Here is a 13,748-nt window from a genome sequence, read left to right on the forward strand (position 1 = left end):
CTAAACCCAGGCCATCGTCAAGTTGCGGGTGCACAGTAGATGGGAATTGATGGGACAATAAGATTTTCTCTTGGGGGCTGTTAATGGACCGTTGCGCCTAATGTCTCCTGAAGTTGCAATGTTCGGGAAATAGGAACCTGAGATCAACACCAGGGGGCAGTGCAACACCATGTATCAGAAGAAAGGCTTTACAGCCAGGGTTCAGGAGCCTGCAAAGGCCAGTCAGTCTCACGAACACAGCAAACCAGTCCACCAGCATCCTTTGGTCGGGTAGGCGCACCTGGCATCTTGCCTGCTTACAGGCACGCAGTAAGACTGGCTGCACAGAGGACCAATGAAAGACAATCCCTTCCTCATTTAAATTGATTTATACTTTAATGTTTCAGTTCCCACAAAACATGTGCTAACTGCATTATAGTTTACAGCTACTCACAGCTATGTTGTCTGGAAAGATTTAGAGATTATGATCACAGCTAATCATGGCTGGGGATGGCCTACAGCCTTGTACAATTAATAATAATGTCCTGACTCACTGCCAACATTTTTGACTGAGCTAAAAGGTTACGCAGTAGTGAAGAGTAAGTATTGCTGTAAAGTAGAAATTCCAGCACAAGAGTTACCAGGTAGCAAGGATATCTGCCTGAAGGCTGATTTATACTTGTAGGTAAGGGGTACGCCGTAGGCCTGATTTATACTTTTGCACAGCCCTATGCCGTAGCGAGCATGCATAGCTGTGTCTGCATCGCTCTGCAATTCATCGCCAAAACGCTACTTGGCGGTAGGGTTTCTATGCCACTGTGTTGAGTTTCTTCGTGACAGACATGGACGAGGAAATGCATTTCAAATATTTTCGGATGTCGGCAGGTAGATTTGACGATTTGGTTCATCGTCTCCAACCATTTATTTCACATCAGTGTACGGACATGACGGAGAAAAGCAACTGGAAATGCGATGCTACCAAGCGGACCAATCATAGTTGTTGAGGTCTGCGTCGCCACGATGTGTGAGTTACATTTTTGGGGAGATGCACGTCACCTTACGGCGTAGGATACGCAGTACCAACAGCGTACGTTTGACGCACAAGTATAAATCAGCCTTTAGGGTAGTGTAGTGGTTAGCATAGCACAATTACAGCACCAGTGACCTGGGTCAAATCCCACCCTTGTCTGCAAGGAACCAGAGTCACTTTATTGCTAAGATGTGAAACATACCAGAATTGATTGCAGTTCAGTGCCAAACATAAAACACAGGACAATACCATAACAGACAACACAACAGCAATTTGCAAGACAATAATGCAAACAGCCATGAACAGTCAACAATTAGCAGAACGGTCACATGCACAAAGGTCAATAATCAAACTTAAGCTCAAGGTTTTTGATTGGACACGGCATCAAAGGTTATGGGGAGAAGGCCGGGAACCGGGGTTGAAGAGGAGAAAAAGAATGGATCAGTCACGATTGAATGGCGGAGTAGGCTCGAAGGGCCAGATGGCCTAATTCTGCTCCTATGTCTTATGGTCTTAAAACAAATATGAACATATGAACAGTTTCAATATTTGTCAACAGAACAAGGACGGCAAGAAAGACCATTTAATGGATGTTGTGCAGGGACAGTTAGGGTGAGTTTAGTTGAGGAGTGGGTTTGCTCCCATTCTAAAGACTTGGGGGATAGTAGGTGAATTGGCCACGAGTGTAATTGAGCTAGGCAGGCTCATTGGGGCTGAAAGGCTGTTACTATGCTGAAAAAGTATCACACACAAAATGCTACAGGAACTCACCAGGCCAGGTAGCATCTGTGGAAGAGAGTAAACAGTCAACATTTCGGGCTGAGACCCAGGTCGTGATGCAGGGCCTCAGCCGGAAACGTCAACTGTTTACTCTCTTCCACAGATGCTGTCTGGCCTGCTGAGTTCCTCCAGCATTTTGCATGTTGCCTGGATTTCCAGCATCTGCACATTTTCTCATCTCAAAAAGTGTTGGCTAAATGAAGAAAGGACTTTTATAATCTTATCAGGAGCAGTGCCATCTCTTTGAAAGACACGTCTTCAACTCTTTCAGAATTGGTGGATGGTTGGTGGGAGGGGGGGGAATAGAGTTCAGCCTGGATTAGGAGCTCAACTATTAAATTCTTATATATTTATCTTTATTTTACTTAGAAATTCAATGCAGAATAGGCACTTATGGCCCAATGGGTTGCACTGCCCAGCAACCCACCTATTTAACACCAGCCTAATCACAGGACAATTTACAATGACCAATTAATCTACTAACTGGAACGTCAACATCTTTGGAACGTGGGAAGAGACCAAAGCGCCTGAGGAAAACACACGCTCACGGAGAGGAGGACGCTGGAATTGAACTCCAGACTCTAACGCCCCAACCTGGTATAGTCTCGTGCTAACCACTACGCTACCATAGCGCCCCCCAAGGCTTGAACCTACAATCTGAAGCTGAGCACATTACCATGCGACTCACTGATGACATCGTTCCACTGGTAACTACTCCTTACCGAGGGTACAGCTCTCAGTCACTGAGTAGTTACTTTCTGTCTGTCACACTGGGGAAGAGAGGAGAGAACACTCTCAAACACACTCAGCCATCCCAAAGAACCATGCAAAGGCCCGACAGCAGGTATCAAAGCCAGTCAGCCGGTGAATGGGAGGGGAGGGGGTATTTTTAATTAGCAAAATAAACTTTATTCAAATTTAACATTTACAAAAATAACCTATGCAATGCCTTTTCATTCTTTACATCCATAGTTAATTTCTTCAGCCAGAGAGTGGAATTCTTTGCCAGAGGCAGCTGTGAAGGCCAAGTCTTTATGTAGATTTAAGGCAGAGGTTGATAGATGCTTAATTGGTTGGGGCATAAAGTGACAAGGGGAGAAAGCAGGTGATTGGGGCTGAGAGGAAAATTGGATCAGCCATGATGAAATGGTGGAGCAGACTTGATGGGCCAAATGGCCTAATTCTGCCCCTGTATCTTATGGTCAATGCTTTCAGTTACCTCCCTACACATCAATAATGCCACTGCCCCTCATGTGCCCCCTGGGGTGGTACATTACTACAATAATTGAGGAGCTTCCTTCCCCAAATCGGCCCCTCTCCGGTAGCAGAAGAACACAACACAGCGGTCTGGGCAGAGAGACTCATCAAGGGAGAGGTTAATGCAGCGGTGAGAAAAACGCATTACAGTGCCAGCAATCGTTAGGTTGGGGGTTCAATTCCCATCGCTGTCTCTAAGGAACTTGCACGTTCTCCTCATGACCATGTGGGTTTCCTCCAGGTGCTCTGGTTTCCTCCCACATTACAGAAACATACGGTTAGGGTCAGCAAGTTATGGTCACGCTATGTTGGCACTGGGAGCGCGGCCATACTTGTAGGCTGCCCCCATGACGCATTTCAATCTATGTGTGACAGGCAAGGCTTTAAAAAAAAAACTAGAGTGATAACAGGTCACCACCACATAATGGCAAATTGGAACAGGACACAAACTACAATATGGAGAAATTGCAGCAAAACTCTGATTGGACCACACTTGGAATATTGGCTTCAGTTTTGGTTGCCCCATTATAGGTTGGGGAAGGGCTGAGAGAGGAGGGAAGGTTGAGCGAGCTAAAGCTTTACTGTTTGATGCGGAGAAGGATGAGAGATGTCTTCATCGAGGAGCACATGATAATAAAAGGCACAGATTGAGAGGATAGCCAGACACCTTTTCCCCCATGGAAGGAATGGCTTATAGAAGGAGGTTTCATATTTTGGTGATTGAAGGAAACTACAGGGGGAATGTCAGAGGTTGATTTTTTATTTTTTTTGTTTTATTTTTACACAGAGGGTGAGTGCACAGAACGCCCTCCCTGAGGTGGCAGTAGAAGCATTGAAGAAACTCTTAGATAGACATATGGATGATCCATAAATAGAGGGCTATATTGAAGGTTACACTGATCTCAGAGTATGCTAAACGTTCGGCACTACTGTGGGCTGAAGAGCTTTGAAGGTTCATTTATTATCAAAGTACAAAACTCTGAAGTTCTTCTTGCACTGCTGTAGTGTTCTGTGTTCCAAAAGAAAGTGAGAAAAATGATAACCAAAGGCACCACAAAAAGAAGTTAAGGCTGACGTGGGACAAAGTGTGAACAGATTCGATTGAACGACCGGTTTCTGAACCACAAACTATGTACAGTGGAACTCCAATAATCCTCTATCTGACAATGCAGAAATCCTGAAGTTTTGTGATCCCTATGAAGTTGACTGTTACACTGAAAAACAGAGACACAAGAAACTGTAAATGCTGGAATCTGGAGCAGAAAATTATCTGAGTAAGCTGTCTGAGCCATGGGTGACATTGTGTTCTCAACCAATGTACCAACTGTGGAGGAAAATGGACAAACGACATTTCGGGCCAAGACCCTTCATCTGAAAGATTGAGGGGGGATAGCGAGGTTACAGAGTTAGGGGGGAGGGAACGGGCAAGAACTGGCTAGTAATAAATAGGCTGACCCAGGTGAGGAGAGTTAATTTGCAAATGGAGTCAGACGGGGCAGAGAAGGGTGAATCTAGCAATAGAGAGGTGGAAAGATAGAAAGGGCTGCAGGTTAGGAATTCATTAGCTTCCTCTACGGTGGCTGCCTGACTCACTGATCATCTCCAGCAGCTTGTTTTCTCCATCACAAAAGAGTATATTTTTTCAGCTGTGTAATTTTTAATACTAAAGAATAACAAGCATGGGTATGAAACTCACTGTGGTGCTGCTACGTTCATTTCACACTAACATATGGAAGCAAATGTTGGGCAATATCAAAGCAAAAATGAAGACAGACTTGAAGCTGCAAAAAAATGTGCTTTTTGAGAAGAATGATGAAAATACCGTGGAAGGACAGCGTAACAAATGAGGAGGTGTTGCGAAAAGCTGGAATAAGAAGAGAGCTGATATCATCAATCAGGAAATGGCAGCTGTGATTTCTGGGACACGTACTGAGGGAAGAGAAGCTCGAACATCTTGCAGTGGCGGGAAAAACTGACTGAAGAAAAAGTCGCGGCCAACAGCGCATCATGAGTTACATCAAGGGATGGACAGGCAAAGGTTTTGAAGAGCTCATTAGAACCTCTCAGGTTAAAGACAGATGGAAGACCACGATCGCCCACATCACACAACATGGCACATAATAATGATGATGAATATCTTAAAAACGTGATAAGTTTGTTGAAACAGCTGTACCAGTAGCATTCAATAGACCAGGAAGTCTGTCAGCCAGGCACTAAGTGTGCCAGATAATTAGACTCCTCTTGGAAATGTGCAGGGACTATGCAAAGACTAAGGTGCACAGAAATTTGCCTTTGGTATTACTAGAGTCAAGAAAATGACACTTTATTCAAAAGCAGGACAGGATCAGAAGCTCTGAACTTCCTGGCTTAACCAGCCTTGTCCTATCACTATGCCAACTTACTCTCACTTAATGTTCCTCCGGAATTAAGAGAAACTGTGATTTGACTTGGCTCCGTAAAAATTCATCCACTTTCTAGTCTGCAAACAACGAAGATGCCAAGTGCTGCCGTGTAGCAGGATAGCGTGGCGGTTAGCACCAGCAACCCGGGTGTAATTCTGCCACTGTACATTCTCCCCGTAACCACGTTTGTTTTTCCTCTAGGGTGTTTCACTTTCCAAAGCCGTACGGGTTGGAGTTAGTATGTTGTGGGCACATTGTATTGGCACGAGAAACATGGCAACGGCAACACTTACAGGCTGCCCTCAGCACATCCTTAGGTTGTGTTGTTTGTTAACATGCGTGACGCATCGCACTGTATGTTTCATGTAACAAATAAAGCTAATATTTATGACAGTTATAATATTGTCCAAAATGATGGTTACCTTTTTGAGGCTGTATCCTGCATAGAATATGATTGGAGGTAGCAAAATGTTGAAGAAAACATCTGGATCAAAGGTTACCTAGAAAAAAAAACAACAAAAAAGGGTGTGAGTAACGTCACAGACCAATGCCCTTCTCAGAGCACTACCACTGGATTACTGCAGCATTCCCAAGGTAACAACATTCAAGGCCAAAGCCACAGCAAGCTGCAAAGCTAATGCAGATCAGACTGTCACTGTACACGTAGGAATGAGTGTAAAATACTAGTCCCTGCAACACACCAGCCCACTTGTTTCCCTGAAGTCATCAGGCTCCTGAGTTACTTACGTCAGCACTAAACTGACTCCGCCGCCTGCACACTTAACTTTCGCAGACTCGGCAGCTCATGTTCTATGTACTGTTTCTTTACTTGTTTTTTGCTACCGTATTTGCACACTTTGTCCTCTTTGGATGTCTGTCGGCCTCCATTATGTGTGGTTTTTCAATGGATTCTCTTGGCCCTTTGCTTTGCGGGTGCCTGCAAGATGTCCAAGGACTCGCTTTCGTTTTAAATGCTATTTGGCCACTTCTAGTGTTTGCAGTAAGAAGCTGGGAGGAGATAGGTAGGAGAGGTAAAGGGCTGAAGGAGGAGGAATCTGACAGGAGTGGGCAGTGCACCATGGAAGAAAGGGAAGGGGGAGAGGAGCCAGAGGGAGAAGATGGACAAGTGATTAGAAAAGGGGGTGAGAGCGGAACCGGAATGAGGAATAAACATAGAAATCTACACTTCCTCCCTTACCACCATTCAGGGCCCCAAACAGTCCTTCCAGGTGAGGCATCACTTCACCTGTGAGTCGACTGGGGTGATATACTGCGTCCGGTGCTCCCGATGTGGCCTTTTATATATTGGTGAGACCCGACGCAGACTGGGAGACCGCTTTGCTGAACATCTACGCTCTGTCCGCCAGAGAAAGCAGGATCTCCCAGTGGCCACACATTTTAATTCCACATCCCATTCCCATTCTGACATGTCTATCCACGGCCTCCTCTACTGTAAAGATGAAGCCACACTCAGGTTGGAGGAACAACACCTTATATTCCGTATGGGTAGCCTCCAACCTGATGGCATGAACATTGACTTCTCTAACTTCCGCTAGGCCCCACCTCCCCCTCGTACCCCATCTGTTACTCTTTTTTATGCACACATTCTTTCTCTCACTCTCCTTTTTCTCCCTCTGTCCCTCTGAATATATCTCTTGCCCATCCTCTGGGTCACTCCCCCCCCCCGTCTTTCTTCCCGGACCTCCTGTCCCATGATCCTCTCGTATCCCCTTCTGCCTATCACCTGTCCAGCTCTCGGCTCTATCCCTCCCCCTCCTGTCTTCTCCTATCATTTTGCATCTCCCCCTCCCCCTCCAGCTTTCAAATCCCTTACTCACTCTTCCTTCAGTTAGTCCTGACGAAGGGTCTCGGCCTGAAACGTCGACTGCGCCTCTTCCTATAGATGCTGCCTGGCCTGCTGCGTTCACCAGCAACTTTGATGTATGTTGCTTGAATTTCCAGCATCTGCAGAATTCCTGTTGTTTGCATAGAAATCTACAGCAGATTACAGGCCCCTTGGCCCACAATGTCGTGCCAACCGTGTAACCTACTCTAGAAATTGCCTAGAATTTCCCTACCACATAACCCTCTATTTTTCTAAGCTCCATGTACCTATCTAAGAGTCTCTAAAAAGACCCTATTGTATCCGGCTCTACCACTGTTGCTGGCAATGCATTCCACACACCCAGCATTCTCTGTGTGAAAAACTTACCTCTGACATCCACCTTGTACCGACTTCCAAGCACTTTAAAACTGTGCCCTATCGTGTTAGCCTTTTCAGCCCTGGGAAAAGTCCTCTGGCTATCCACACGATCAATGCCTTTCATCATCTTAAAGACCTCTATCAGGTCACCTCTCATCCTCCGACACAGCTGGCAGAAAAGGCCAAGTTCACTCAACCTATTCTCAAAAGGCATGCTCTCCATTCCAGGCAAAATGCTTGTAAATCTCTTCTGCTCTCTCTCTCCCTATAGTATCCACATCCTTTCTGTAGTGAGGTGACCAGAACTGAACACAGTTCTCCAAGTGGGGTCTGACCAAGGTCTTCTATAACTGTAACATTACCTCTCGGCTCTTGAACTCAATCCGACGGTTCATGAACGCCAACACACCATACGCCTTCTTAACAACACTATCAACCTGTGCAGCAGCTTTGAGTGTCCTATGGACACGGACCCCAAGATCTCGCTGATCCTCCACACTGCCAAGAGTCTTACCATTTATATTATATTCTGTCTGCAAATTTGACTTACCGAAATGAACCACCTCACACTTATCTGGGTTGGGGGGGGGGGGAGAGAGAAGAAGAGGGGGAGAAATTAACTTAAGCTGTTTTTTTTTTAAAAAACAGAAGATGCTGGGAGATGGTCAGCAGGTCTGAGGGAAGAACATCCCTGCAGAGGGCAACAGTCAATGCTCTGGATCGATGATCCTTCAGTAGAATTTTGTCCAAAGTCATGCCTTAGCCCGAATCAACCCAGAACGAGCAGGTAAAATTGCACCATTCTTATCCCTGGATATCCTAATGCATTTCAATTCTGTGCAGTCTAGGTGGCAACATGGGGGCCTAATGGTGATTAATAGAGAAATACACGTGATAGGCAAACTCATTATTGTGTCTGGTTTGTTACTGAAAATTGCAAATGTCACTCTTTTCTAAGGGAAGGAGGCAGAAGAAAGTAAATTATAAGCCGGTTAGCCTGACTTCAGTGGTTAGTCAGATGTTGGAGTTCATTATTAAGGATGAGTTTTTGGGGTAGTTCAAGACACACGATAAAGAAGGCCAAAGTCAGGCTGGTTTCCTCAAGGGGAAATCTTGCCGGAAAAGTCTCTTGGAATTGTTTGGGGAACTAATGGACAGGACAGGACAAATGAGAGTCAGAGGACGTTTTATACTTGATTTTCAATAGACCTCTGACAAGGAGTGCACACGTGGCTGCTGATCAAGATAAGAGCCCATGGTATTACAGGAACGAGGACTGGTTGACTGGCAGAAGACAAGGAGAGGGAATAAAGGGGATGTTTTCTGCAGGCTTCAAGTGACTAGTGGTGTTCTACGTGAGTCGTTGTTCAGTCCGCTACCTATCAAATTATATGTTAATGATTTGGATGACTGAATTGATGGCTTTGTGGCCAAGTTTGCAGATGATACAAAGAGGGTAAAGGGGTAGATAGTGTTGAGGAAGCAGGGAGTCCACCAGGGCCGGATTAACCTAGTAGCAAAAGTAGCATATGCTACGGGTCGGACAAGTTGAAGTAAATATAGTAACGCGGACTCTGTTAAAAGTAGCATCGGTTGATGAGGTTACTTACAAGTATTTACAATGCAAATGTGGTGTATAGAATGAAACAGACACTGAATATGTTTTGCATTATTTTATGAACAGTTTTCACCAAACGATGTCAATGTGGAAGAGTGAACAGTAAATGATCAATTTTACTGCGACTCTGTCTCCATTGGCTCTGGTTTAACCTGGTGTCACACCGTGTTCTCACGACAATCTGGCAACGCTGTTGTTTTCATGTCGGGGGAGCTGCTTGCTGCACGGTATGTGTGTGCAGGCGTGTGTTGGCTCGTGCTGTGTCGTGGTGACCTTTGTGCTATCTCCCACGCTCCCAAGCCGCTGCAGTGTGCGCTGTTACGCCGTTGGAAGGTGCGCCACTGACTTTGACTGCGCTATGTTTTGCCGTCTGGACCAGTAGAAAGATTTGTGAAGTTTTTGGATATGGAAGGTCATAGTGCTGAACAGCTCACTCAAAGTTTACTTGACTTTTTAAAGGAAAATGACATTGATATCAAAGACTGCCGTGGTCAAAGGTATGACAATGCCAGCAACTTGAGTGGCAAGTATAGTGGCTTACAAGCATGAATTAAAAAGCTGAATGAGTTTGCAGATTACATTCCATGTTTTGCACATTCACTAAATTTGCTGAATGTTGTCAAGAAGAATTAATTTTCTTTCAATTTGTAGAAAGCCTGTACACATATTTTTCTGCTTCTACTTATCGGTGGGATCTCCTTGCTGCTGCATTATCTGATGGTGGTGCTCATTTGCCCATTGTGAAAAGGATGTCAGATACTAGGTGGGTAGCTCGTGCAGATGCATCAAAAGCACTTTTACACAGCTTTTCTGCAATGAAACAAGTCTTGGATGACATTTCAAATAACAATGATCAGAAGGCAGAGTGTTGACAACAGGCTTGTGGACTACTTTCAACCGTGATGAAGTTGGAAACAGGAATAATGGTCATATTGTGGGATCAAGTATTACAGCATTTTCAAATGACCAGTGCTTCTTTGCAATCTTCTGGCCAAGACTTGAGAACAGCTTGGGCACTCTATGAATCCTTGCATGGATATATTCAAGCTGTGCGATCTACTTTTTCAGACATTGAGCAAAAAGCCAAGGATCTGACTAAGTGTGAAGATTATCAACAGAAAACTCAAAGAAAACACAAGCAAAATTGCGCGTTATGATGGTTTCAGTGGTTTCAGCACTCTTGACCCACTTGTTGAATGTCAAACGCCTTCTCAGAAATTTAAAAGCCGAACATTTCTTGCCATTATTGACAGCTTTATTTCTGCCCTGTCAAAAAGGCAGAAAGCTTATCTAAAGATGAATGGTGTTTTTGGATTTCTTCATCAGTTACAGTCATTTACACCTGAAGAGATCGTAAACTAAATCTTATTAAATCATATCTGGAAGATCTGGAAGAAAGTCTTAATGAAGAATTTGTGCAGTTTACTGAACTGTTGCAAACTGATCTTGCTTCTCATATTGGTGCCAAACAAGACCTTGTAGAGTTACAGTTGTACCATTTGATAACTGACAATTCTTTGGAGTCATGTTTTCCAAATGTAGAAAATGCCTTGTGCATCTGTTTGTCTCTCATGGTTACCAACTGCAGTGGAGAACATTCATTTTCAAACCTGAAAAGGATTTAAAATGAACTAAGGAGCACCATGGGTCAAAACAGATTGAACAATCTCACTCTAATGAGCAGTGAACACGAACTTCTGCGTGAAATAGACATTTCCAGTAGCATCAACAAATTTGCTCATGTTAAATCCGGAAAATCTAACTTTTAAATTGTAGTTTTTACTTTTGACATTTGAAATTGATACCTACATGTAAGTAATACTATTACTGAAGTGTCGGGCACTTGTCGTATTATCTGCCTGTATAGCAAATGAAAAAATTGAATTACTTTACTATGCAAGTAAATAATTTGTTTTAATACTTATGTGCATTTTTAAAACTTAGGGCCCCTTTATAACATAAGCTACAGGCCCCTCACTAGCTTAATCTGGCCCTGGAGTCTACAGAAGGACTTGGACAGATTGGGAGAATGGGCAAAGAAGTAACAGATGGAATATAGTGAAGGGAAGGACACTTTGGTTAAACAAATAAAGGCTTAGACTATTCTCTCAGCAGGGAGTGAATGCAGAAATGCAAAGGAACTTGGGAGACTCAGATACCAGAGATTCTGCCAATGCTGGAAATCCAGAGCAATTCAGAGCAACACAAGATGTTGAAGGGACTCAGCAGGTCAGGTAGCATCTTTGGAAATGAAAAAATGTCAACATACTGGGCCAAGACCCTTCATCGAGACTAGTATAGAACTCACTAAAGAGTAACTTGCAGGTTGAATTGGTAAAAGGAAGGCAAATGCAACATTAGCATACTTTTCAGGAGGACTAGAATATAAAAGCAAGGATGTAATGCTGAGGATTTATAAGGCATTGGTCAGACTACAATTGAAGCATTGTGTGCAGCTTTGGGCTCCAAAATCTAAGAAGGGATATGCTGGTGTTGGAGAAAGTCCAGAGAAGGCTTTCAAGAATGATACTGGGAATGAAAGGATTAATGTATGAGGAGCATTCAATAGCTCTGGGTCTGTACTTGATGAAGTTTAGAAGAATGAAGGGGGAAATCCTTATTCTTCCCCTCTGCCATCCAATTTCTAATTGGACACTGAACCCATGACATTACCTCACTACTCTGTTTCTGTTATTTTCCACTATTTATTTTAACTTAACTATTGTATAAATATAGATATATATTTCATGTTACTCAGTTTTTTTTCTCTATATTTACTTATCATGTCTCTCATTGTAGTGTTGCCATGAAGTCCACAAATTTCACGACATGCCAGGGATATTAAATCTGATTCTAAACCTACCTATCAAAAGATTTGGGGAAAGTGGACGTCAGAAGGATGTCACCAATAGTGGGAGGCGTTGCAGAGAAAGTGCATCATGGGTGGACAAGGGCTATGGTGAGGTAGATTGTGAGGTCAAGAGTTCGTTACCGACATGTAAGAGCTCTGTTCAAGTGCCCTGAGTCACAGCCAGGTACGGAAACTCCAATGCCCTTGAACGGAAAGCTACAGCCCACTCCATCACGGGTAAAACCCTTGGCAGGAAAGCAGCACCAGAGAGATATACCAGTTAGTTAAGTGGTGTCGCACCCACAGTCTGGCACTCAACGTCAGCAAGACCAAAGAGCTGACATCGATTCCATCGTGTTTCTCGTATATACTGCGAATGCCCGCAAGAAAGTGAATCTCAGGGTAGAGTACGGAGACATATGTGTATTTTGATAATAAGCTTACTTTGAACTTTGTAACAGTAGGACTGAAGTTGTCCTTGAGCTTATCAGGCTAATTGTTGTAATATATGTTTTAAAAGAAAGGACAAGGACAATGAGTTTCCGTAGCCTTCTGAGGGAGTAGAGCCGCTAGTGTGCTTTCTTGGCCATAACAAGTTACTGGTGATACCTAGGAACTTGGAAGTTCTCAGTCATCTCCATCTCAGCATCGTTATCACAGATAGGACTTGTATTCTACCTCACTTCCTGAAGTCAATGACCAGTTCTTTTTATTTCTTTTATTTCAGGCCCTAACCTAATAATGGGGCAATTTACAATTACAATGACCAATTAACCTACCATCTGGTAGGTCTTTAGACAAAGTCCTTACAGGCAGTGGCAGGAATTGAACCCAGGTCACCTGTACTGCAAAACATTGTGCTACCCGCTATGTTAATGTGCTGCCCACATTTATTGCCTTGGTTCTTCAGGGTTGTTGGCACAGCAATGATCTGGGCATGCAATCTGTTCCACCAAGGTCCTAATTTATGGTTTATAGATGGTGGCAAGGTACTGGGGGGGTTAAGGGCAATTTACTCTGCAGAATATCCAGCTTCTGACCTGTGTCAGTTTTATGTAACCGGCCCAATTGAGCTTCAGTCAATGGTGATCCACAGGTTATTGATGCAGGAGATTCGGTAATAGCAGTGCTATTGATTGATCACTGAGGGCGGTTAAAGTCTCGCTTGTTGGAGTTGGTGCTGGTGGTGCTGGCAATGGCTACCAGGTGGCAATATCTTGATCTTGCAGCATGCAGGCATGGACTGCTTCGTTTATGTAAAAAAAGACAATTTATTTTTACAGTATATGTCAATGACTTGGATGATGGAGTTGATGACTTTGTTGCAAAGTTTGTACATGATATGAAGATAAGTGGAGGGGCAGGTAGTTCCGAGGAAGCAGAGAAGCTACAGAATGACTTGGGCGGATTAGGAGAATGGGCAAAGAAATTGCAGATGGAATACAGTGTCTGGAAGTGTATGGTTATGCATTTTGGTAGAAAAAAATGAAAGGGTCAATATTTTCTAAATGGAGAAAAAATACATTAAAAAAACTGTGCTGCAAAGGGACTTGTGCAGGATTCCCTAAAGGTTAATTTGCAGGTTGAGTCCATCATGAGGAAGGCAATGTGATGTTAGCATTCATTTC

At 43.8% G+C, this 13,748-nt stretch overlaps 1 protein-coding gene across 3 annotated transcripts in view; it reads right to left on the reverse strand.

The window, feature by feature from the left end:
• The window catches only part of slc9a7 (solute carrier family 9 member 7), a 164,884-nt gene that overhangs the window by 78,604 nt on the left and 72,532 nt on the right, over positions 1–13,748 (reverse strand). For all 3 annotated transcript variants that reach the window (XM_063054540.1, XM_063054538.1, XM_063054539.1), the window contains one exon: positions 5,871–5,948. In XM_063054540.1, coding sequence (XP_062910610.1) covers positions 5,871–5,948 — 78 coding nt within the window. The remainder of the gene's footprint in view (positions 1–5,870; positions 5,949–13,748) is intronic.

This window comes from Mobula hypostoma, chromosome 7, assembly GCF_963921235.1.
Source record: "Mobula hypostoma chromosome 7, sMobHyp1.1, whole genome shotgun sequence".
NCBI classification, from domain to species: Eukaryota; Metazoa; Chordata; class Chondrichthyes; order Myliobatiformes; family Myliobatidae; genus Mobula; species Mobula hypostoma.